At 46.3% G+C, this 26,503-nt stretch overlaps 2 protein-coding genes and 2 long non-coding RNA genes across 6 annotated transcripts; 1 reads left to right on the top strand and 3 right to left on the bottom strand.

Moving 5' to 3' along the window:
* Nucleotides 1-4,655: 4,655 nt before the first annotated feature.
* LOC127341042 (uncharacterized) lies at nucleotides 4,656-6,420 on the bottom strand. The gene is made up of 5 exons (XM_051366809.1): nucleotides 6,374-6,420; nucleotides 6,009-6,266; nucleotides 5,704-5,913; nucleotides 5,115-5,617; nucleotides 4,656-5,038 (listed from the first exon to the last, which is right to left on the bottom strand). The coding sequence occupies exons 1-5, from the start codon at nucleotides 6,387-6,389 to the stop codon at nucleotides 5,036-5,038; spliced, it is 990 nt and encodes a 329-aa protein (XP_051222769.1). The 5' UTR covers nucleotides 6,390-6,420; the 3' UTR covers nucleotides 4,656-5,035.
* A 3,839-nt stretch (nucleotides 6,421-10,259) lies between these two features.
* On the top strand, nucleotides 10,260-14,095 carry LOC127341041 (L-type lectin-domain containing receptor kinase IX.2). The gene is made up of 3 exons (XM_051366808.2): nucleotides 10,260-11,091; nucleotides 12,633-13,161; nucleotides 13,296-14,095. Exons 1-3 carry the CDS (start codon nucleotides 10,260-10,262, stop codon nucleotides 13,897-13,899), a joined length of 1,965 nt encoding a protein of 654 aa, XP_051222768.1. The 3' UTR covers nucleotides 13,900-14,095.
* Nucleotides 14,096-15,943: 1,848 nt separating this feature from the next.
* LOC127341045 (uncharacterized) lies at nucleotides 15,944-20,086 on the bottom strand. The gene is made up of 6 exons (XR_011753967.1): nucleotides 19,440-20,086; nucleotides 19,301-19,365; nucleotides 18,074-18,394; nucleotides 17,871-17,979; nucleotides 16,099-17,073; nucleotides 15,944-15,996 (listed from the first exon to the last, which is right to left on the bottom strand). It is a non-coding gene; the product is annotated as an uncharacterized lncRNA (long non-coding RNA).
* A 1,361-nt stretch (nucleotides 20,087-21,447) lies between these two features.
* LOC127341046 (uncharacterized) lies at nucleotides 21,448-25,682 on the bottom strand. 3 transcript variants are annotated; one of them, XR_007875151.2, is made up of 3 exons: nucleotides 25,202-25,682; nucleotides 23,655-23,739; nucleotides 21,448-23,091 (listed from the first exon to the last, which is right to left on the bottom strand). It is a non-coding gene; the product is annotated as an uncharacterized lncRNA (long non-coding RNA). The 3 variants fall into 3 exon arrangements; XR_007875153.2 differs by having other exon boundaries at nucleotides 21,448-23,065; XR_007875152.2 differs by having other exon boundaries at nucleotides 21,448-23,020.
* Nucleotides 25,683-26,503: the final 821 nt, after the last annotated feature.

Here is a 26,503-nt window from a genome sequence, read left to right as displayed (position 1 = left end):
CCATCGGGGGTCCCCCGGTGGGCGTGTGCCTCCATTTGAGCTTGGTTAGGTCATAGGTACATGTGGAAACAAGGATCATCCCATATGATCCCAAGGTTCTCTCCGGTTCACCTCCGAGGGAGTTCCCCCCTATACATGCGAGACCGCCTAAGTGTAGGAACCCCCTGTCCGAGAAGCCGGACACACCCGCGGGGGTAGCATTGGATGTAGAACCATCACAAATCACTTTTGTGCATGCCATGTGGACACACACAAGTTTTGGGGCCATTCCCTAGATCCGATGCTCGATTTCTGAAGAAACCCTAGTTCTGTTGACCGCGCCGTCTACCCCTTTGACTGCATCCCATCGGGGGTCCCCCTTTCACGCTGCTTCTCTCCCGCCCTTTTTTCCCGCCCACCCTTTCCCGCTCCTTCTCTCCCGCCTTTTTTTCCCGCCATGATTTCCCGCCAAGTTTTCCCGACCACCCTTTCCCGCCCATTCCCTCCCGCCAAGTTTTCCCGCCGTTTCAGCCCCTTGCCGGCCTATATATAGCCATGTCTTCTCCACTAACAGCACCAGCAAAATTTCTCCCTTCATCGCTTCTCTCATCCAACAGAACCACAAAATCCTCTAAGCTGAGCTGCCGCTGAGATGGCTCCTCGTCGCCGTAGCAACACGGGCTTCATCGGCGTTCGCCTGCGGCCTGCGGGACATTTCGCGGCTGAAATCACCGCCGGTGGTACGCGTGTGTGGCTCGGCACCTTCTACACGAAGGAGGCTGCTGCCCGCGCATACGACGTTGCGGCTTGGAGGTTTGGCCGGCCACGCCACGAAATGAACTTCCCGGAGGTCAGGTCTCTGACGGAAGCTCAGAGTCTCTCTACTGAGCCGCTACTTCGCTCACAGGGTGAAGCGCGTCGGTACAGGTCTGGCCAGCGGCGGATTAATACCACCGAGGCGGACGAGCAGTTCATGGCACAGTGGCGCAGAGACCATCCCGGAGCCGTCGAGGTAGAGCGCGCATTCTGGAAGGAGAAGCAGACGTACAGGAGGGAGAGGAGGGCGGGAAAGCGGCAGAGGAGGGCCGAATATGAAGCAGAGTACGCCAAAGGAGAGGCGTCGACATGGGGGGGAGAATGATGAACGGTGGTTGTGGCACCTCTCAAGTACCGCTTCAGAGGACACCCCCAGCGAGGACGAAGATTTCGACTTCTGATTAATATGTGTGTGTGTCGAGTCCGTGTGTCTAGCGGGTCATGTGTCGACCCAGTGTTAAGTGCTTTGGTCTGTGTGTGGGTGTAGTTCTTTAAATGTTTTGGTTTGTGTGTGGGTCTAGTTCTTTAAGTGTTTTGGTTCCTGTGTGGGTGTAGTTCTTTAAGTGTTTCGGTTCGTGTGTGGGTCTAGTTCTTTAAGCGCTTTGGTATGTGTGTGGGTCTAGTTATTTAAGTGTTTTGTATCATGTCTGGGTCTTAAGTTCTTAAATGTATCACTTTTATGCATTCTCTGTGGACACACACAAGTTTTGGGGCCATTCACCCCCTCCGAGGCTCGATTTCTGGCGAAACCCTAGTTCTATTGACCGCGCGGTCTACCCCTTTGACTGCATCCCATCGGGGGTCCCCAGGTGGGCATATGCCTCCATTTGAGCTTGGTTAGGTCATAGGTACATGTGGTAACAAGGATCATCCCATATGATCTCAAGTTTCTCTCTGGTTCACCTCCGAGGGAGTTCCCCCCTATACATCCAGAATCTACCTAAGTGTAGAACCCCATGTCCGAGAAGCCGGACACACCTGGGGGTAGTATTGGATACAAAACCTTCTCAAATCACTTTTGTGCATTCTCTGTGGACACACACAAGTTTTGGGGCCATTCCGTAGATCCGATGCTCGATTACTGACGAAACCCTAGTTCTGTTGACCGCGCGGTCTACCCCTTTGACTGCATCCCATCGGGGGTCCCCCGGTGGGCATATGCCTCCATTTGAGTTTGGTTAGGTCATAGGTACATGTGATAACAAGGATCGTCCCATATGATCTCAAGGTTCTCTCCGGTTCACCTCCGAGGGAGTTCCCCCTATAGATCCAGAATCTGCCTAAGTGTAGAACCCCATGTCCGAGAAGCCGGACACACTTGGGGGGTAGCATTGGATATAAAACCATCTCAAATCACTCTCCGATCCTCGATTTCTGAGAAAACCCTAGACCGGGGTCCCGGCGGGGGATCTATACCGGCCTTATACATATATATAGGTTTCTCGCAAAGGGGTTTGCCAAAATAGCAGTGAGAAAGAAATAAACAAAAATATGATTGGGATTAACAATTATATGGGTAATAATTATCTCTTTGATGCAAAAAATGTAAAAATAAAAAATGTGCATAATTGTAGGTGCCGACGGCCGTGGTTGTTCCGTGGGTCACCGTCGGCACATCAGAAGGGGGACCCAGAAGTCAGTCCCTGTGCCGACGGCCGCCGTTGTGCCGTGGGCTACCGTCGGCACAGAGTAGACGGCGCCGTGACAGTCTAACGGCTGGACCCGCCTGTTAGCGCGTGTACCGACGGTCGACGCTGTGCCGACGGTGACCTTCGGCCGCCAACTACCTGTGCCGACGGTCCTCTTTGCGCCGACGGTGACCGTCGGTGTAGCCAGCAGTGTGCCGACGGCCGACCTGCGCCGACGGTCATCTCCGTCGCCGGTCGACGAGGTCCTATGTGCCGACGGCCCCGACATTTGGCCGTCGACACATAGGCTGGCCGTCGGCACACGCCGCCTCTCCCGTAGTGAGTAAACTATGTTGTTGCGTTGCATTGAGCAATCACAAATAAATACGTGGGAGAAGGAGGCCAATTCTAAGATTGCGACGGTTTCACTTAATACTGCACAAAATAAATATCTTAAGTTTTTTTACTGACTACTACAACCTACCAAGTATATGATGATGCAGTTCATCATGTTCCCAGTGATGTCATAGAGCTGTAAATGATCTTTTCTTTTGTTCCCACAGTGATGGAGCGCTATGGAGCGGTTCGTTTCTCCAGACTAACTTTTATAGAGGTAAGGCCCTCCACGTCACGCTCTCCACAACCATTCATCATGCACCACCTCCTCTTGGGCGCCACGATTTTTCGAGACCTCAACTGTCTACGCCCAGCGCCACACCATGGTTGTCTTCGTCCACGACATCAGCCTACGACATTGAGGTGGAGGAGAGATCCACATATACATGCTCCACCCTGGACCGATCCTACCACTGGACGTAGCTCAGGCAGAAGACCACGGCCCAACCAACCCAAACTTCACGTGAACAGTAAATAGCTAATCGGGCTTTATTTATGTGAAGCCGCTGAAAAGTAACATCAAAGTGGACGAGGGTGACAAATGTCCCAGATGGTTCCATGGAAGTTTGACACTGATATTGTTGACTTCTGTGAAAGGTGTCTTTCCAATAACCTTTGTCTCATTTTTCACTCATGATCTTATCTAACATCTAACGTAACAGTTGGAGCAATACACAGTCTATAATATTTGATGTGATAGTGATTTTTTATAATAAAAATTATCAACAATTTTATAATGCCCTATTCTTGTCTTGATTGTTCATAGTATGGATATGTAAGATTGGTCTATTGTGCCCTCGAAAGTACTTGGGATTCATCCTTCTAACTTCCATTTGAAGTGCAAGGAAATTTCTCTAGGATTACGAGTCCATTTTGATCTAAACAGTATGTACTTTATTTTTGTGTGATATGAGAAGGAATAGCGGGACAAAGGCTTCTCGGGTGGGGATCTAGGGGCGAATGAGGAGTAGAAATGTTGAAATAAAATCAACGGGCCAATGATCATGAGATCTTGTACGCTAGACGCAACACAACCGGGGAGAAATACAAAGTGGAGGTGTTTCATGTGCCACCACAAGAAGTTGGAGACAGACAAAAACATGAACAAAACCAAAACTATGGGGTTAATAGGGAGGGGAGGAGGATAAGTTGTGAAGAGTGACTGAGAGGAAACCTGAGTGGTTCAAAGTTGCATTTGTGTCGCCCAATAAGAACACTTTGATTAAACATCAGAGAATAACTATTGTCTTTATGTGTTAGATTTTTTGAGAAAAGTGGCATCTATATACATGACTGATAAAAATATGTGAGAGTCGTAGCAACGCACGGGCATTCAACTAGTTTGTTTTAATATAAATCCTCATTCAATCAATTGTGGCATGTTGAACCCACTTTGGATATGTGAAGAAAACTTGAAAATTATACCTTTCAGATGCTATTATCCCTTTTAACAGTTCTACAAATTGGGTTCTATCAATTGTGGATATTAATGCGAACGAAGACACCATGCCACAAGTTCACAAAGTAACCCTGGAGTTGTGCTGCACGGTATTGATTGAGATCAATCTCCTTTTTTTCTTCTTTACACAAGAACTGGAGAACTCACGGCAATCCGAACACACCCCTTCATTACTAAAAGGTAACTGTAATCTGAGTTCCGAAAGCTGAGAGATGTTGATCCTAGTGATACAAATCTCGGAAAAAGACCCGTGACTGAAGATAGTGTTCAAATATTGACAACATAAAGTGGAAGATGAAATTCAGTGCTAACTAACTTAAGTTCATTCTGAGCTTCAGTCACAAACAGTCATGGCGGACCCGCAGACAAAAGCAACATCATAACAGTGCTATACTCCGTTAAGCTACAAGGGACGCGGTGCAACAAATGTGAAGCACATACAAGGGGTTCCAAGACCCGCACATCACTGATAATATGAAGTCGGAAGAGACGAAGATTCAGTATTCAGACAACTGCAAACCTAATTCTTCGGGCAAAGAACTGGAGTAGCTACAGGTATAAGCAGCGAATTCTTTGGCTCCAAAGGAATGCCAAAGGCAGCTACAGCCTTTACTGAATCCTTTACACTTCAGATGGCTATCTGTCTATTTTTAGATGAGGGAGCATAGCCACAGCCTCAAAAAAAAAAAAAGATGGCTATCTGTCACTGGACATTTCAGAATGCTAACTGTCACTGATCACTTCAGATGGATAACTGTCACTGCACATCAAAGGTTGCACATCAGAACGTACAGTCTACAGACCAAAATTTATCGCACGAGAAGCTGTACGCTTACCTCGTCGGGCTTCTCCCGGGACAGTCCAGGCTCGCTCCTCTGGCCGGCGATGTAGAACAGCACGCAGGAAACCACGGTGAGCGCCAGCGACGCGCCAAGGACAGCGAGCACGCCGTACAACCTCCCTTTCCCGCCGGGCTCTCCAGGAGGACCCCCAGCGGCCGCTGAAGAGGACGATGGCGATGTGCATCCGAGGCGGCTGAGCGCACGGGCGGCGTGGTGGCTCGCGTCCCTGATCCTGAAGCCCTTGACGCCGCGCTGGCGCTCACCGTCAACAGCGGTGTCCTGGGCTGTGACATTCCTCACCCACTCCGATACCGAGGAGCCAGAGAGGAACCCGTCGAGGACGATGTCGCTCCAGCGAGCCTTGGCGCTTGCCGTAGCTTCCGCTTCCTCTGGGATGAAGTGCTCCGGGCGCGGCTGCTTCCTGCCGCGAGAAGGAGGGCGCTTGGAGGACGACGCCTCCGAGTCAAACACACCGGAGCTCGCCGTGGCATCCGAGGCTGGCAAAAGCACAATGCGGTCAGATGAATGGAAACGAAACTGATCCCAGAACAGTGGTGTCGGCACTTGAGATTCAAGAGCTTACCAGCTCCCGTCCTCGACGCTGACGGCAATGCGGAGCATAGGCTGGCAGCGGGGAGAAGTCGATCGTCTGAGGGCGGCGCGGCAGCCGAAGGAGGTGCTCCCACCGCCGCGACGAAGCGCTTCGGGGAGTACTGCTTCCTGCTGCGCCATGGCATGCGGCGATAGGAGTCCGGCGGCGAGGCGTGCGCGATCGCCACAGTGGCCCCGGGCGCTGTCAGTCAGATTACTCCGCTCGGTTCAGAGTTCAGAAGAATCGAGAACACGACCAAGAACAGAATGCTTCGGCGTACGGAATGGTGATCTTACCGGAGCAAGCCCGTTTCAGCTTCTTGTCGCCTCCAGGCGCGGCGCCCTGATCTCCATCCACCATTACAGAGACGTGTTCATGCCTACCAGTCGCCGGCCCGGAAGACGACGACGCGCCGAGAACAGGATACTTGGATCCGGCACCATCGGCATCTCCCGCGGCGACGAATTCCGTCAGTCCAGCTTGCTTCCTGCCCCTGGACCAAGTGCGGAGGAAGGTGGACGGCGGCGCCGCCACCGCAGCCGCGGCTCGGAACTCTGACGAACTCGCACCCAGAGAAATCAAGATTTAAGAACAGGCGAGCTTGCCTGAAAACGGGTCATCGCTAAATGCATTGCGATGGTTGATCGATTGGAGGTCTTACCGAACTGAGTCACCATAGTGTTCTCGAACGTTTCGCGGTCCTCGCTTTGGGTCCGCACCGAATCACCATCACTTACCTCATGATCTTGTTTCGTGCTGCCCTCCGTCGCGGCCGCACGGACAGAGTTGTCTGTCTCCGTTACGCGCTCCGGCTCGCCCTCCTCGGCACCTGCCACCTCGCCGGCGAGAACTGCCGCCGGAGCATCGCCTCCCTGCTCCGTGTTCACTTCGTTCAGATCAAGTATAGCGTGCCCGTGTTGCTCCATGGGGAATGAATTGGGGATAGAGTTCTTGGCGTTGGACGAAGAAGCGGGAGCGAGGAGGGCTGTGGAAGAGGGAGGGAAAGCGGTTGTTTGAAAGAAGATGGACGGGGCGGAGTGGAGATGGTGGGGGCGAGCGGTTACACGGTTGCTGCTCCGGTTTTCGGATCTCGTGTGGACGGGTGCACACAGGATCAGACGGTTTCCTTTGAGATTTGTACGACTGCAAGTTATATAGTACTTTTTTTCTAGTTTGGATATTAAAACTTCCAGTTTACAAAAAAAAAATTGTAGTTTCCATTGTGTAGGTGCCGTATGTCACCCTTCCAATTCTCCAAGATTTCGTTTCACTTTATAAATAAAGCCACAACGGCTGAAATATAAAGGCAACAAAAACTTACCACCGAAAACAAACAAAAAAACAAGACCGAGAGGAACCGGAGCTACATAACAACGCCCTCAAGGATTTCACTAGCCGTAGGCATATATGCAGGAAGTAACCATAAAGACACACCTAGGAGGCTTACAACATCCGCAAGCATCGCAGTTGTTGGTGTCAAAGCGATGAGCTTTCTCCTGAAAAATCCTTCATGCCACGCACGATATCTTAGACTGCCCGCTGTCCCCGGGCCAGGCCTCACCATCCACACGACCAAAGAGCAAGGTTGCCAACACCGCCATGTCACCTGTCGTAGAGTCACCGTTTCACGCCAACAACATTACTGTTAACAGATTTGCTAATTCTCATAAGCTATATTTCAGTCATGTGAGACACCGTTGGATGAAAGCCTCGCGATTTGTGCGGCTTGGTTTTTCTACGTGTCTGGTTGTTGTGGTTTAGTTTTTTTCGGGGCTTTGTGTTGTTGCAAATGGGTTTCACTTCCTTTGTACGCGTTTGTGCGCCCGCATCGATTTTTTTTTACATGTGTGCCCCACAAACAATGAGTAGCTAGTTACATACCCCAAATTGAGTAGCCGTAGCATTTTTAGGGCTATATTCCATTGTCCATTCGAAATAGACTAAGCTCCTGGCTGATTTTGGGCTCCTTGGCTGGTTTGGGTTGCAATGGTGGTGGGTGTGACGAAGATCTGTGAGAAATCTATTAGGCGACCACGTCGCCCCTGACGATGACAACGTCTACGAGTGTATACCCTTCTTTGATGCTTCACTGCGGATCTTTCATTTCTGCCCCACCGCTAGGTATTCCGGATGAAAGCCCAAGCTCTAGCTTTGTTGCAGCGGGCCATGGCGGTGTTTGTGTCGCGTCCCCCTTGGGGGCATCGCCTTTGGAGGCTCAAACATGTGCTAGATGGTTGAGGCTTCACCTTCGTGTAGGGCTTTCTTGCCGGCGAGTGTGGAGGAAGTCAAGGCGGCGGCCCCAGATGGTGGATGCAAGCCGAGGTGGCAGCCTTCGGAAGCTTGACCCCATGTGGCGGGATTTTCGTGCAACATTGCTCATGTGCTGAACCAGTGTCCCAAGGGTGGATTGTTCGTCACCATGGAGTTTTTTACTTTATCTTTCTTTTTTGTTATTTTCCGGAGGTAATTTCGTCCGGGCGGCATCTATAGTGAGTTTCCCTCTACTTATCAATGAAATGCCATCTTTTTTACTGGATCTTTCAGTAAAAAAGAAATAGACTCAGAGGGAGATGAAAGGGGACATGGACAAGAGGGAGGTGGCGGCCGATTGGACGGAGAATTTCTGGGAGCTTGGCCAACCACCGGCGACCTGCACGTGCTACCATGGTAAGCAAGTTCTCTTCTACATGCTCGTGCTCACCACTCGTAACCCGTAGATCGAGGTCTCAGGTCTGCAACTTTGTCCACCATAGCTTTTCTTAGGGATGGTATGGATTCTACTCTGGATTGTGTGTGATGGTTTCTCCTTATGCAATTCGGTAGTTGATGTCGATTGTGAGCAGGGGTGAGATGGATTCAGTGTTCATAGGATTTCTGTTTATGACAACACAACCTAGTGATTTGACGCGTGGGTGCTTTGACAAAACTAACGCCTCATCTGACCCCTCGACGAAACCGTTTCGAAGAGTTCGGCACCAAAGAGAATGGAGCCAAAGTTGTGCAGGTCAGCGGCAAAGAAATTTGATTCGATGCCAATTAAATTTGACACACAATTTTCTAAGTGGTTTGGCGTCAGTTACATTAGCGCCGACCTAGCTTGACTTCCTTTGTGGACGTAAAATCTTGACGCCGACCTACACAACTTTGTCTCTATCCTCGTGGGAGCCAAAGGTTAGATTCCAAAATAGTTTTGCGAGGGGTCATATGAGGAATTAGTTTTGCCAAGGGGTTAGATTGTTGGGGAGATATCAGGTGGAAATGGGCAAGTTCTGTAAATCTGAAAATTCTTCTTCTTGGCTCTTGGACCATGTGCAAACGGCTAGATTGAAGTCTCCATCCCACCACCAATCAGCTAATGCAAATTTGTAGGACCCCCTCCCCCGCACAAATGTACCGTCACACTGTCCGAAGAGCCATATGCGCATGTCTATTTCTTAACGATCCTTAATAAGCTACTCGTGAGCGCTCACAAGCACATAACAAGCCGAGCCAAACAATGATTTCAGCTCGTTTCGAGCCGTAACGATCATGAGCTTAACGAGCCAAGCTTTAACGACCGAGCAGCTCATTAGTCCACCCCTAATCGGAGATGCCGCAGCCGCCGCTGCTGATGCCCAGTAAGCCGTCGAGCACATGAAGGCAGGCATGTTGGAGGAAGAGGCCTTCAACATGCGTTGTAGGCCTCGGTGTCGCCACCGCCTCTGCGCAGCTTGTTGGCACCAACAGCTGCTCCACCTCCACCATCGGCCGCACCAGCATTTGCTCCGTCGGTTTCCAGGCCATCAGTGATCCCGGACCTCGTAGACCTGGCTCAGGTGCCCAGTGAAGGTGAGGCGTAGGCTCAGGTTTAGCAGGCCATGAACTTTTTTATATTTTCATGTTCATATTTTTTACGCTATGTAAATTGTTTTATCAATGAAAAAAATTATAAAATGCGTTGGGCCGATAGGGCATCCCAGCCGTAAACAGTCAATCATGGCCGAAAAACCAATTTCACATCTACAGACTACAGCCCAACGCAAACAGACAATCACTTTTGACCAAAATACGTCGGGCCAATGCCTAACTGGCCGCTGGAGATGCCCTCAAGGAAAGAGCGTGGAGAGGGAGGGGAAAGGGAGCCCCTATGAGTTCCACCCATGTGAACATGAGAAAAACAAAGAGACCGATTGTAAGCGTCGATTCAAAAACTGCGTACTTGGTTTAAATACACTTTAAGTACACTGCCGTATGCCGCGAAGCTGGCCCTCGACATATACTATAGTAGGAGAACTCCAATACAGCCAGACCAAAATGAAGACGTCCAACTTGGGTTGTCCTTGCAGCATTGCCACTTGCCAGACCGAGACTTTTCCTCTACTCTTCCGCATCTCACCAGCTTGGTCATCTGTTATGTTGACGCCCGAGTCGTCTGTTGAAGTACTGCACCGAAACTTCCAGGAATAGTATTCATGGTTTATATGTGCATTGCTGCTCGGCTGTTGGAGCTCACAAGATATGGTGGTTAGCTCTTTCATACTCATCACTTCCAAGCTCCAAGCTCCAGCATGTTGATGCTCACGCCCACAAGCAGGCTTCTCCTCTTCCACCTTTACGCCAGCTGCTGTTGCTTCCTCCTCTCCTACCATGTCTTAGAGGGATCCGCTATCTCACCCTTCTCCTTCAGCTTCGACTTCTCCGACAGATCCACGTACCGCTACGAAGACCTCCTATTCGAGGGCGATGCATCACAGCATGACGAGGTGGTTGACCTCACCTGTAACACGAGGTCGAAAGCCCGCTTCAATTGCAAGGGGAGGATGTCATACAATCACCCGGTGCCGTTCTACCAAACCACCAGCGGTGAGGTGGCCAGCTTTTCCACGCGGTTCAACTTCGCGATAGGGTTCCCCGGAAAATATGCTGGCGACGGCATGGCTTTCTTCCTCTCCAGTTACCCATCCATGCTGCCGCTCAACTCCGCTGGGGGCAACCTCGGCCTCCATAACGGCGATGGGATCACCGCCAAGGCCACAGACCGGATCGTCGCCGTCGAGTTCGACACATTTGAAAACTATTTTGACAGCTCACCCAATCACATCGGCATCGACATCAACACTGTCCGGGCCTCCGTTAACACAACAAGCGTCAACGGCTCCATCAATGGCTCCATGACGGCGATCATCACTTTCAACAGCAGCACTCTCATGCTGGTGGCAAGTCTGCACTTTGATGATGAACCTTCTCGTCCCTCCTATCAAGTCAGTACGCAGTTAACCAATCCCGTCACGGACTTGCTTCCGTCAGAGGTGGCGGTGGGGTTTTCTGCGGCCACCGGTGCAAACGTTGAGCTTCATCAAATTATGTCCTGGTCCTTCAGCTCTACACTTGCTCGCGAAGGTACTATCTATCTATAAACTAGCTTACAGTTGTTGAATTTTCTCATATTCAGAGCTTAAAGTCTCTATTTTTTTGTTCATGTGAGTGATTGTTTTTGTTTAATAATACTTATCTTTTTGACTATTTTATCAATGAACAAATGGATCAGATACAAAATGTAGGATCGCTATTGAAATTACAGACCACAGTGAACAAATGTTTTTAAGAGAGTGAACAGATATTTCAAACTTGAAAATACCATGTAAAAATATTAAAATTTGATTAAAAAAAATATTGACACCATCTGTAAGCACTGGCCGCGCATATATTAGATGACAAAGTGTATGCAACCGATAAACAAAATATAAATTGTGAAAAAAACTGTAATCATAAACAAATACAAAATTATTACAGATAATTATTGTCATCTAAAAAATTATAACTAGTAAAAAAAGAGTGAATTCCGCTTTTAGCCTGTAATTATGCATTTGTGACACTAATTACCTACTGAGGGAAAAATTCTCTAGAATATTTGGACATTCGTTTTGTGGTGTGTATCCATTGGGCAGGGTCTTTGTTGATGACCGGTGTTCAAAAGTATTAGTACGAGAAGGAATGAACAATTGGATAAGAGAAACCTGGGCATAATCGTGGATGATGCCCTCCTATCTTTACACATTTTATCATGCCACATCGACGAAACATGGCTGTCCTATATAACAAAGAAAAATTCTAAACTCGGATAAAACCGTGTTTAAAGGCTGCTAGATGGGATATTTTTGTAGAAGTTCCACCAGATGGGGTAATATGTGTCACAAATACACTACTGTAGGGTAAAAAGTGGAATTCACTCAAAATAAAGTCTAAATATTCAAAAGCATCACTATCATGAACAAGAACCATCACTACCATAAACTAAAAATATCTTTGATCTAAATAATAAATATTATTCAAAATGTGTTGACGAAAGGGAAGTAGATTGACCACAAACAATAGTATAACTTAAGATGTACAAAACACCGAAAATAATCTCTAAACCAGAAGACCATTATGGTATAAAAAAATTTGACAGGTATGAAACAAAATTCTTAAGATATAAAGAACAGAGGGAAAATGATTTAAAAAATTGTTGAAAAGAGAAAAACATAAATGCTAAATGAAATTAGCACCAAAAGCCCAATGGGATGCTACTTGGGGACTGTGGTGGGGTCTGAACTTTGAAGCTGAGTGTGCCTTTTTAGACTTCATTTATTATTTTCTATTTCTCAAAAAGAGGCCACATACTTGAGAAAATTCTAGTTTGCACCACTTATTTGTGAAAGTTGAATCGCCTTATTCTAATTGTGACACAATACACTGAACAATTTAACATGTTTTTAGCATGAAGTTAGTTTGTCTTCTAGTCATCTTCTCCCTAGTACCAAGTTCCAACAAATTGAGCAGCTAGTTTTGCACCAAGCAAACGAAATCCAGTTTTTTCTTCTGTGTTTGTAATCACTGTGTATTCTGATATATCACTCAATTCAATTAGCTAACTCAGACAAACGATGATATTTGCGCAGAAAAAAAGATACTGGTTATTGTTGGAGCCGTTGGATCTGCCACAGTCCTGGTAATTGTATTGGTCCTGGTTTGGTTCCTTCTAGCATGTTCCAGGTGGAGGCGCACACGCGATTCCTTTGGGCGGGGAATTTATGGACTTAGGAGATTTGAGTACAGCGAGTTGGTCGGAGCAACAGGGAGATTCTCCAGGGACAACACACTTGGAGCTGGTAATTTCGGCATAGTATATAAGGGGAGCTACACTGACGATTACGGCAACCAAGAAGTGGCTGTGAAGGAAATAAAGAAGACTACAGGAGTAATTGAGGATTTCATGTCCGAACTCAAGACAATTAGTGCAACAAGGCACGTGAATCTAGTCGAGCTGAAAGGATGGTGCTGCAGCAGAAACATATGGAACTTGATCGATTTTATGTGTTGGTGCAGGCAACAAAGGGTTAAACTCTTTCTTGTGTATGAATTGGTGCCTAATGGCACACTGGAGGAGCACCTACACAGCATGGAGGAAACTCTACCATGGGAAAAGAGGTATTGTACAATACGTACTGCATCCACAATAATTTGAAAGGTTGGAGAAGTATGAATTCCCCAAGAGTAAAAACATGAGATCGTGTGCTATATATGTCTCAAGATTTCACTTTACTCTTTAATATATTTCACAGGTATCAAATAGTTAAGGGCATAGGGTCTGCACTTCGTTATCTCCATCACGAGTGCAATAAAACCATCTTGCACAGAGATATCAAGCCAGGCAACATACTACTGGACAATGATTTCAACGCCAAGCCCGCTGACTTTGGGCTATCAAAGATTATCGCCAGCAAAAACAATACAACACTTGTTACAACTGCTATAGGGACAATCGGATACATGGATCCAAAGTGCATGAAAGATGGGAAAGTCAATTTCAACCGTAAGTATGATGTCTACAGTTTTGGAATTCTTCTACTAGAGATTGCAAGTAGAAAGTCCAGGGAGCAAGTCATGGAGCAGTATAGAAACAGCGCAGAACCACCAATGGTGGAGGTCGCTGATGAGAAACTGAATGGTGTCTTCGACAAGACGCAAATGAAGCGTGTGATTGTCCTAGGCCTCAAGTGCTCTGAACCCGATGAGAAACAACGCCCTTACATGGTGGATGCAATGAAATTCCTGGAGGACGGCATAAAGTTACCTGCTATAACCGAAATAAATGGCCAACTATGTGTACCAGGCACTATTAGCTCTAACCAGGATTCACTTTATCCAACTGAGCTTAGCGGTTGATTCCTGGGTCGACGCTTAATCAAGGGTCATCCATGCATTTGTGTTTCTTAATACGCATGCAACTCTAGCTGTATAGCGATGCAATTCAGACATTAATTGGTATATCGCCTGCATAAGTGTTATCGGTCTTAATTTTTATTATGTCTATCTCCACTAGGAGAGCACAGAAATGTAGACTAGTACTGCCAAACCGAAGGGCGGCTGGTTATTCGTGTAAATGTAACTTCTCATATTATTTGTATGTCTGAGTTTCATCAAGTTCAGTGGATATTTCTAAAACAAGTACACTCTCATGTGCTCACTACATAATAAGTAGCTTAGCAATCAAGGTATCGTCATTGCCGCGATCAGTAAACCCATCGGAACATGCCAGGATGTGGTGGACGCTGAAGCTGCAGCCATTCTGGCGGGTCTTAGACTTGGATTAGAGCTGCAGGTGGAGAGTCTGGTCCTGGAGTCTGATTCTCAGGTGGCTATTGAAGCAGCTAGGAACAAGACTCACAAACAAGTCACGACAGTGGAGCATTTTCAAGGATATTGAGGAAGCCAAGTGTGGCATTCCTGTTTGTCTTTTGTCTTTCACTAGGAGAAAGCTGAATGGACTGGCTCATGGCTTAGCCCATCTAGCTAGTCAGTCTGGTATTTGTAATCACTGGGTTGGTGTAGTGCCAGATTTTATTGCCAAACTTGCTATGCAAGATGTTGTAAACACTGATATTGAGTAATGAAGAAATTTCCCCCCTCAAAAAAAAAGTAGCTTAGAAAATGTCAGAAATTGTGGCCAGTGTGACGCGCTGGGCTACTTCTTGTGGCCATTTTCAGAAAGTAACACGTTCAGCAATACCATCTCCTTGCCCACACACTTTTCAAACGAAGAACTCCATGCCAATGGCACATCGATAACTTGACTAGTTGAGCAGGCAATGCAAACAGCTTACCTTGCTAGAAAACGGAAGTCTAGTCGCTGCTGCTCTGCTCCCGTGGTGGCCGGGCCACGCCTGAAATCGGAGACTCTGCCGCCGAGCACCGACGTGCTAGCTCTGCTCGTCTCGCGCCGGTGTGTACCGTCTCTGAGCCTGCATCTTGATGGCCGTCGGCAGCCGGCCGCCGGCCCGGAGTTTGAATTGGGGAGGATTTGCGGAAGTGGGCGGCCGAAATTAGGGATTCCAGACGACCTGCAGTACAGACTGGGGGCAAAAGGAGCCGGCTTCAGAGCCGTTCGATGCATTTGAGGTAGTTGAATCTCGTGCGTCTGATCAAACGGTTAGCTTGTAGCAATTTTTTCAGAGAAACTACTTCACGTCCGACGTTTCTAGTCTGAACTAGATGGCAAGCGCGCTTCGCCGCGCCGCCTAAAGTGTGTTTGGTCATTGTGCTATACGCTCGCTGGATTTTTATGTTTACATATTCGGATGCATGTGTTCAGACGCGTAGCTGTTTGGTGATACAACATTTAGTTTTTTCTTGTTTTATTTTAATCTTGCACATAAAATAAATAGATGCAAACGTGTGGCCTCTTTTGGGTAATAGGCCTAGTTATGTGTTTAGTTGACTGGAGCCAAAAACTCGTTCTACAAATGCATTTCCAGAGTACCATCCCTAAGATGTGCAAACAATTTTGATGCTAAAATGTTTGCAAACACTGTCTTGTGTTTGAATCCAACAGATCTCCTAGAGCAATTGCAGCTAGCTTGCATATTCCTTGTGGACGTCTATGTACAGATCCCCTCCGCTCTGCATCTCCAAAGGGAGGTTCTCCCTGCTGCAGATTTTACCCTGACGCCTGAGAACAAAAGCACAAGCACAAAACCATATATGAGAAGTACGGATGAACAATCAATCTAATACCTTACAGCTTGAATCAAAGACAGGTCAACCTTTGCCAAAAGGTTGCTCTACCATGCTCTGCTGCAAGGACGTCCCCACTCCCCACGGTGTGACAATATTGTAAATAGCAGTAAGCTTCCATGTTCCAAGTTCCAACCTTGGCAAAATTAATCCAAATTATTACAATGGAGAAACACTCTACATCAACAATGCATGTCGAGTTGGGCTCTCGTGGAGGTGAGCAAGTTGCCACAAACAACTCAACACAGCCTAAGATTGCTTTCAATCAGTTTCAGAACAGTGAGGAATCACTATAGTTCATAGTTAGTAGTAGTAAATCAAGGATTAACTCATGTGTTGGATGATGATCACCTGGTATAGGCCCTCCTTCGAACATGCCAACTTCGAAGTAGGACTATTTTGAAATCCTCTTATTGATAGGCCACACCCATGGAGGCAAAAAGCACCGTGTTCAGAAAAACAAATCCAAATCCTGAAAAGAAAAATGTCATCTTGGTAAATGGAATAACGCGAGATAGTCACATCAACAATCTCCTCCAAGCTAACCCAGAGATTTCGGCAGGAAGGTAGTAGAGTATAATATTCCGCCAGAATTCCTAAGATGTGCCATATATAGGAATCAAGAATACAGAGGAAACACGATGTGAAACTTCACCACCTTGTATAGCTTAAGAAAGAATAAATAAATATCATGCTACTGCCAGTTTGTAGTAGAACATACCTTTAAGGAACCACTTAGTATATAAGAAGTCTACTATTTGAGGAAATGAAATCCCATGGGGGTTTCCCCTTTAGTTATCACATCGCAAAGTTTGTTTTACACTTGTCCGCGATGAAATGAAGAATATACTTGACACCCATTCACTTTTTTTAAGAAAGAGTTACATTAAAATTAGCCAATATTCTTACAGTCGTTAACAACAAACTCTAGCTTGCAGTCCGGCAGTTGTTACTCAACACTTACACATTAAGACACGGAGATGCATTGAATTTCTGATCAAAATAAGAACATCCCGGTAAATATATACATGCACGTAGAGCCAATCCGTCTTTGTATGAAATAAAAATTCTCCTAAAGATGGATATCCCTTTATGTTTTTGTCAGCTCTGAACATTTTGTCTAAGTAAAATATGCCATCAGTCAAAAGACTGTCTTACAAACACATTTTTCGTTGGAAAACTGAAACTTGCACTTGGGCAAACAAATAATTCAGTTCAAAAGATTTTCTTACTCCAGGAGCATCCATTTCCCAGACTCCAAAAGCATCATGTGCGCAGGCTGAATTGGGCATTCCAGAATGCATATGAGAATGACATAAAATGCACCTGCAAATATGAGTCATATAGATTTAATAAGGTCTTCTATGCGCAAGTCATATAAGCTACCGAGTATGAGTCAGAGGGTAGCTAGTCTAGCATTTGCTGCTGATTGCCACTTCGCAACCCCCTGTGTAATCTGATTTTTCTTTTACTTTTATAAGTTTTTCTGTGGACAAACAGAAAATATCTATATCAGACTATTATCACTTATCAACACCCGAAACCCATGATGAATTATATGATTCTATTGTACGCCCTTTGTTTTTTAATCACATTAAGCAAATAATTGCAGTCATCTCAATTTCTAACTTCTAAGTTTTTCACAAGGAAACAAAAAAAAACAAAGCATCAAGCTTAACTGAAATCAGCTTCTATTTCGTTGTAATAGATATTTCGAACAACATGATGGCAATGCGAATCGTGTTTCGAACAGCTTAATGTCAATGAAAACCATGTGCAAAATATTTCTAATAGAGCTAGTGGAGTGGCAGAAATGCTGAAAGGAACATGACCGGAACATTTGACATATAACATATCTAGAAACCACATCATTTCGATTCATATTGCAATTTTTGTACTTGCATGAAAATGTAACCACCAAGGGTTATTTTCCTGGCTACCAGGGACTGAATCCAAAACAGGCGCCCAAAACATGAACATGCATACTCTATCACCCAAATATCACATGTAAATTCTGTGCAATAATGAGAAAAACTAAATTCCATACTTACTAAGAGGTGCCGCTCTTTCAGAAACTAAATTCTACACACTAAAGTTCAGACCTATTGAGTTGCTTGCTCTACCTGTTCGCCTAGGAGTGCCAATGACAGAGTATGATGTCGTGCAGTGCCAAGGTGATGTCTCTGGCCCACCCTTGCTAGAATTGGAAGAAACTGCTGGATCTAGGTCCAGCTAAGAAACGAAAAATCAGCTTAAATCCAACTGATGTGAAACCTAGACTAACTATAGAGATACAACCCAAGATACTATCAGTGTCTAGCCTCACCCTTATCGACGACGGCCATGCCCAGTCACACACCTCAAGGACGCCTTGAATCAGGCGTTTGGGACAGACCACCCCTGCATATGCAGGATGCCTTGGGAAGGAGGAGAATGCTCACCTTCCCATCCTAGATGCGTTGGCGGAAGCGGCACCACAAGCAGCAGTGAAGTGAGCACGTCGTGCCACTCAGCCCATGACCACGGGGATACACGCCTTGGATTCGGTATCAAGGGGCACATCAACGCGGTCGGGAGGAGGAACACGAGGAAGGCTATGGAGAGGTGCAACAACACCATTGTTATCGAGCGATTTGTGCTAGGCCACCTGTATAATAAGACATGCATAAATAACACTTCAATATCAATTCTTATAAAACTTACATACGGGAGAATAAATGGCTGAAGAACAATTACGAACATTTAGTCAATCGTTTATAATGCAAGCAAGTAAACGACATTTACTGTTCACTCATACAGGCATGTCTCTGAGAGATCTAATAAAAAGGGACGGAAGGAAGCTAACAAAAATTCATGCATTATGGTACAACCTAGATCAAACAAATATAGAAGCAACTTATAAGAAGTAAACTCACTAAATTATTGAGATTTGAATAATATACCTTCTGCTAGTTTTAGCTGCTCTCAGTTTAATGAGTACAACATGGAAGCTGAAATCCGGATCCACTATTTTGACTGATTCGGAATTAAATCATATACATCTCCAGAAATTACCATGTACTAAAGGAATACAATAATGTCTAAAACTGGAACTAAGATGACAAATTATTCTACATCGCATCACATTTCTATGGATACTCTTAGAATTTACATAACATGGAAAAAAAACACCTTAAGTTTAGACCAAAGGGAGTTCCTTGTTATTTGATAGGTTGGGATGAAATTCACCAACAAAGATCCTAATTCCCAACCGTGCAACACTTCTTTCCCCAGTTTCCCATACAACAAAATTGGAGGCATAAACACTAATTCAAGCAAACATATGTCCTCTAAATCAACAAAAAATAGACAATCTAATAAGAGAGACTCGCTAATCCATTGGCTCTTATTTCGGTGTTGTCATATATATGTCAAAAATAACTTATGAATGGATTAATCGACATGCACTTTAATTACATAACCCAGTATTGCACAAAGATAAATAGCTTTAAATTCACACCATACTGATAAATCTTTCCAAACCGAATTATCAAAAAATACCACTTTAATTCACCTGACAGTAAATAGATCAAGAAAGCAACTTCTAACAGGATTCATCCGCTCCCACTGCCTCGTTTTCTGCAACCCGTGAAGTGCAACAATATTATCAGATAGAAAGGACAGATTAAAGATGCAGTCTTGGTACAAACAACCTTTGTGTATCATGTAGACGGGGATCCAGCGGCTGTTCGAGTGGAGTCCAGGGCCTGCTTGTTTAGGAAGCCAGAGGGGCGTGCGGGCAGCCCAGTCTAGAGGCGACGACAATCCAGTCCAACGGTGACGGCAGTCAGGAGGTCGGACTACTCTCGGTCCGCAGGGAGCACCACCGTGAGTGTGAGAGTATCCCGAGCGCCATCGCAATCAACTCGGTGAGGAATTACAGCGCGGTGGCGCCCAAGTGCTCGACCCAAGAAACGGCGATCTCGTGCTCGAACGACCATGGCCGGGACCGGAGGAATTTGGGATGCGGACCGGATGTACGCTGGCGGCGCGCAGGAGATGGAGAGGCGGCGTAGGGCCCCGCCGGGAGTGTGCGGGGGGCTGGGGGAGGGCGGTGGCTAACACGCAGGAGGTTGGGAGGCGCCGCGAGGGGTCGCCAGCGATGCGAGGAGGTGGGGGAGGCGACGGCCGGCTGTCAGGATCAGTACAGCAACGACGCGAGGAGGTGGAGGAGGTGGGTATCCTGCTCTAATACCCATTATTTGGGGGTCACTCTGGCGGTAGAGTTACTGCTCACAAGATCCAAGGACTGTTCTATTGGCCTCAACAGAAACAGTTCATAGCACAACTTATTGCTGAATGCCCCATCTGCCAGATATCCAAAACAGAGAAAGTGCAATATCCTGGTCTCCTCAACCCCTTGCCTGTACCAACACAAAAATGGAAGGACATCAGTATGGACTTTGTGGAAGGATTACCCAAGTCCCAGGTAAAGGATGTTTTACTGGTGGTAGTTGACAGATTGACCAAGTATGCACACTTCCTACCTCTAGCACATCCCTACGATGTGCAGAAAGTAGCTGACCTCTTCATGGACAACATCATCAAGCTACATGGACCACCAGCTAGCATAGTCAGTGACAGGGACACAATCTTCACCAGCTCACTCTGGAAACAACTCTTTGGTGCTTTCAATATATCCCTGAACTATAGCACAGCTCATCACCCAGAGTCAGATGGCCAAACCGAAAGAGTTAATCAGTGCCTAGAACAATACTTACGCTGTATGACCTTTCAAGAGCCAAAGAAATGGGCCAAGTGGCTACCAGCTGCAGAATGGTGGTACAATTGTTCCTACCATACTTCCATCAAGATGTCTCCCTTTGAGGCCTTGTATGAATACAAGCCTCCCTTAGATCCAACAGATTTCAGTACCATGTGATGCATCTGCAGAAGTTGAAGTCACCATCGAGGAAAAAGATCACATGATCAAGACGCTACAGCAAAACCTGTTACAAGCACAGCAACGGATGAAGAAATATGCCGATGCCAACCGTACTGAACGTTCTTTTGCACCAGGTGACTTCGTTTACCTCAAGATGCAGCCTTATCGAGAGACATCGCTGGGACTCCGTAACACTCTGAAGCTCTCATCAAAATGGTATGGTCCATTCCTTGTTCTCCAGAAAATTGGCTCTGTTGCATATCGCCTACAACTTCCTCCAGATGCTCAGTTGCACAATGTGTTCCACGTGAATCAACTGAAGAAACACCTGGGTAAGCATGCAGTCCCAAATCCTAAGCTGCCATTGGTCACTCCAGATGGGAAAGTTAAAGTAGCTCCTCAAGCAGTCCTGCAGCGTCGCCAAATTCCTCGCCGAGCCGGTAACTATGATGTTGCAGTACCACAATGGTTGATTCATTGGGAGAATATGTCAGCTGAGGAAGCCACCTGGGAAGACGCAGCCTTCAACACAGCAACCTTTCCCCAGTTCAAGCCCTGAAGGCTTGTCTCAAGGAGGGGGCTCTGTCACAGCAACGACAACACTTTCAGTAACTATAGACGTCAGCCGACGGTCAGATCTTCATCCAACGGCTATCAGCACTCCTCTACTGTTTACCATCTTGCCCTTTTCGTGTTGTAACCAGTTCAGTTCCTTTTAGGACAACGATGTAATTGCTTGAGCCTGCCTTTCGATATAAAGGGCAGGTGGGGTGGTCGGGAGGATCAAGCAATCCAAAACCCTAATTTTGTTATCTACTTTCCTTAGTTGTTGTAGATCTGAGCCACAAGAGCTCCTCTCCTACCTCTTGCTGCGTTTTACCCGTCATGGATCGTCCCTGATCCTGACACCGGCGCGTAGGAGACGGAGTAGGGCAGCGACGGAGGCTGTGGATGAGAGCACGATGGTGATGGTACATGGGGAATCGAGGGTTTGTGTCGGGGAAGAGAACCAGTCAAGTTTGGTCGGTGCAGGAGATATTGGGTGCCGTTCTCTTTTACCGGATGCACTCTACCCCAAGAATGATGCTTAAAGTTGGGCCAAGATGTCAGTGAAGGAATACAGATTACAGAGTATCAGTAACTCACTTCTACCTACCCGAACTGAGCATCCTGAGCGTTCATAGCCACGATCCAACGGCCGAAAAAGCGTGCTCTCAGAAGGCTGGGTACACAACAGCCTTAAAGCTTGGGACTGACTATTCAACAGTTAGCTGTTTTGCTATTCAAAAACAGACAGATTTTTAACCAATAGGAGGCTGACAGCTGTAAGACTATAGACAAGCCAAAGAATGAGAAAGAACGTTAGTTTCCATTTTCAGCGCACAGACATATTCCCGGCCTCATTTCTTCAGCACAAAAGTTGAGTTCCAACGGCTGAGCCGTGATTCCAAGTTTTAGTCCTCAGTTAGCAAAAGCATTGGCCGGCCTAAGTTGTTTAGGCCACGGGCCTTCATGCTCAGCACACTGTAAGGTTTGTCGAAGATGAGCACACTATCAGACACATCACTGGACTCTTTGAGGCACAGACAACGCCGGAGCCATGGCAACAAACTGCTGCTTCCGGCAGGGTGATCAGTCAACGACGCCGGAGCAGTAAAAAAGAGCACAGGCAGCAAACTGCCACTTCTGATGGACACGAGCTGGGTGACACAAACCCAGAAGTAGGCAAACAAGCACGCCAGCCTATCAGCTAGAACACTCAGTACATATGACAGGCTCGAAGAACTTGGGCCAGCTGCGGAAACCCAGCTCGGGCGTTCCGGCAACATTGGTTGGATGCATCCACATCTACATGACCTGCATCAGACGGCGGCAACGCGACGACCTCAGCCACATCTATCTCCATGGCCATGGCCACAGCCAGCGATGTCCGCAATTCCGTCCTAGAGCACGGCTCTTCCCTTCTTGGCCTTCTTCACTGTCTTGACATGCTCCTCAATGATGTCCATCACGAAGTTGGATAACAGCCCGCGGAACAGATCCCAATGCGCCGATGGAGCAGTTCATCAAAGCCGGAGCAGATCTCTGAGCTGCCTGCTCAGAAGTTAGGCATGCATTCTTCCATGCAGCCAGCCTAGAGCTTCGCCTGGTGGAGTCCGATGTTGCTGGACAAGGAGGCACAATAGCGGTGGCCGGAAGATGCAGAACTAATTGCGGCAACTCCCGAACGATCCTTTGGATAAACGCTGTGAGCGCGCATCCTTCGGACAGAGGAAGTGTCGCCTCCATAGACTCCAATCTGTCCACCATGGCCTCCGACAGCTGCTCCTCTGCTTCCAACATCGGCTGCTGCAGGCACCTCCAAAGGCTCGTTGTCAGGCTCGGCATCCTTTGCTTGGTAGCAAATGAAAAAAAAGGGTCTGAAGAATGAGACAAATGACTCAAGAAAAAACAAAAGTAACTGAAATAGGGACCAAGACAACATATGACTGAGACTAAGAAATTAACTCAATACTGAAACTTGAGACTGAAGAATAAGGACAAAGAAATTAACTGAAGACGCAGATAATGAAGACGCAGAAAAACTGATTTAACATAGTGAGGAAAATAAGAAGCTCGAACTGAATAATGAGTGAAATGAAGATTCAACAGAATGAGCATAATTACAACAAACAAACAGATGCCGAACAAACGAAATGAGAAAATAAGAAACAGAACACACGTGAGAGATTGAGAAAATGACGCTGCTCAAGCACGGAAACTAACTAGGATGAAATGGGAAACTGGAAAATGAAGAACTCTGAACTAAATGCTAAGAGCTGAAAACTAAAAGCTGAAAACTGAGATCCGTACATGCTAAATGCTAAAAACTCAATGCAAAGAGAAAACAGAATTAATGAAGTACTAAGAAAATGAGGAAATGAGAAGAATGAGTGAAAATATAATGAGAAGCTGAGCAAATGAATATCGGATAGAGAGCTACCTTGAGGAGGTCTGCAGCGGCTGCTGTTGGCGCCTGGTTCGTGCCAGATGGAGATGACTGGCTACGAACATACGTCGGAGTGGATCTGGTCAGCGAGGAAAGCTGAGAAATTAATAGCTGAAACTTTGAAATAAATACTTAATCAATGAGTAAGATCGACTAAGTGACTGCAGAATAATTTAGTAAAGAAGTAAGAATGAAACGCTGAAAACAGAGAGAATGATGACTAATGATAAAGAATAATGTACTAATGAATTAAGAAAGAAGTGATGAAGGACTCTAAACTAAAGGACCTTTCAAATCTGAACTTTCTAAAAACTTCATACGCGACACTACATCCAAACTACGAGCTATCGCCACCACAGAAAAAAAAGGACACTGACACTACCAATGAGCAATAGTGAAAGACCAGCAAAGCGTGACAGTGGCGGCGGACGGTGAGGAAGCAGGCTCATGCTATCAATGTTGGTCTCCCACTAGGGTGTACTACAACCTGAATCATGTGAGTATCCTGTCTGATTGTGCTAATGCAGTTGCTCCTGCCAAAAAGACAGATACATACATCAAAGAAGCTACAACATATACAAGAATATTGCACGCCTGAAGATTTGGTTATCTGGGTGTGATTTTGTGGAAATTGGGAGAAAAGTATAACACATGAACTAGCTAGCATGTCTCAAGCGAGCACGGAAAGCAAATGTTTGGTACCCCAACTATCTGTAAATTTACCTGACAGCTGACACAAACTCAATATTGTCGATAATGCTAACTAAACTAAGAGAAAGCATTGGCATCAACTAACACTCACAGCTGATACATGGTAACATGAGAAAACATGCACACCCACGCAATAATGAGACCCCTGAGGTGAATTAGGTAGAGGCAAACTAGCTCTGAACCACAATCAAATCAGAACCTGAACTCCGTAAAAACATCATCAATATCGAGCTATTTCAAAAAGAAAACAAATAATGAACCATAACAACGCTAGACACACGAAGAAGAAAGAATTCAAGATGTTCGTGCGCCTATATCATCACGAGTTCGAGCTGTTCGAACACCACATGCTGGACAGTGAGATGTGGAGACACCCAAAAATAGGTAGGAACGAAAGAAGAAAAACTAAAATCAAGCTGAACCCTAATCGATTCCAGCAGTTCGTGTGCAGAAACATCTTACAACACTAGGATCACAACCCATACACCTAGCTAGATACCTCCAGAATCAACATCGCCACATGCAGCAAAAATGATTCAGGAAACAAAATGAACATAGCATCACTGAATGCCTAGAGACCAACAAAATGGAGCAGTACAGCAAGCTCCGCATAATCAAATTACAACATGTGAGGCGACTCCAACACCAACGACAGATAGAAATCTACAAACCAATGAACGCAGCATAACCCAGCATACGAATCGTGGACAAAACATGTCGTACGTCTCCAATTAGACGGCACAAATTATCGTGGCATACTCGTTGACAACATACTACTCGCCCCAAAATCGAGAACAAACAACACAGATGAAAAAAAGGGGGAGAGATACCCATCTCTGCGCCGGCGCACATGCCTTCCACGGTCGCGAAACGAGGACCTCTTCCCCGATGGACGGAGAAGAACGCGAGCTCAAAATTTCCCCATCGATGCTAGCTGCGGATTTGGCGTCACCGCCCAATCCGATGACTGCCTAACATGACACGGCGTCCCAACACCAATTTCTTCCTCTGCCGTCGGCGAAGCAGGACGCGGCATCCGAACACCAACTGCTTCTTCTGCCGCCGGCCAAGCAGGACGCAGTGGCCTCACATCAACCGCCCCGCCCGACGACATCCGAGCAGGACTGCAGGACCCAGCCTCCCAACAGCGACTGCTTCCTCTGCCGCCGGCCAAGCAGAACGCGGCGGACCCACATCAGCCGCCCCCCACGGCGACGTGCGAGCAGGATGCGGCATGGCCGCGGATTTATCCGCCATGGTTCCGCTTCCTCACATGAGATGAGGAAGACCAAAGAAAAAAAAAGAAAAGAGCAAAATGACACAGAGCGGTCAGGGACATCATACAGAAAGGAATATAAAATTCAAAAATAAAGTACACGAAGACGGGAGAACATGCGGGAATTTGAAAACAGAGCTGCGCCAAGATCGTGACTCGTACGGTGAAAATGTAGATGTTTGTCAATTGTAAAACAGCTAGCTATTTGTTAGGAAAAATGTAAAGCTTTAAATAATTCTTTAAGAACAATATTGAGGGTGGGACGGCCAAGCGGTGGAGCGGCCGCGTCGTACATACAAAAACTATGGTATTTTTCCAGGGTAAGTAGCATCGGTTTGCAACATTTTTTCAGTAGTTGATAAGGTCGTGAGAACACCTATTAATGCTGAAAAAACCTCGAACGCAATGTGTTTTTTGAGTATGTAGCATTTCGAAAAAGCAATATTGGTTTGTAAAATATTTTTAAGATCCATAACATGTACTCCCTCCGTACGCATTTAATCGACGCGGCTTTAGTTCAGAACATGCATCTAACTAGTTCATGTCCGCGTCAATTAAAACAGACCTGAGGTAGTAGCAAATAACTTTCGCAATATTTTAAGCATGTCCGCAGAGCAAGACAATTCCATCTATACCTAATAATAAAAGCAAAAGTGTTTCCGTGGTTTGGTTTGGTTTGGTACGTCATGAAAATTACCCTTCAAGTTGATATAAAATTACCCACCACGCCACCCGTAAGTTACACCTGTTGAGTTTTTTCCCGAGCTTTGATCCGTTTTGTGTGCCGTGCCTTGTCTGGAAAGGGGAATACCTTTCCGGCCAATCTAATTCTGAATCGGACAAGGAGTCTGTCGCA

This window comes from Lolium perenne, chromosome 3 (genome assembly GCF_019359855.2).
Source record: "Lolium perenne isolate Kyuss_39 chromosome 3, Kyuss_2.0, whole genome shotgun sequence".
Taxonomy (NCBI): domain Eukaryota; kingdom Viridiplantae; phylum Streptophyta; class Magnoliopsida; order Poales; family Poaceae; genus Lolium; species Lolium perenne.
This window is presented reverse-complemented; position numbering and strand designations above follow the sequence as displayed.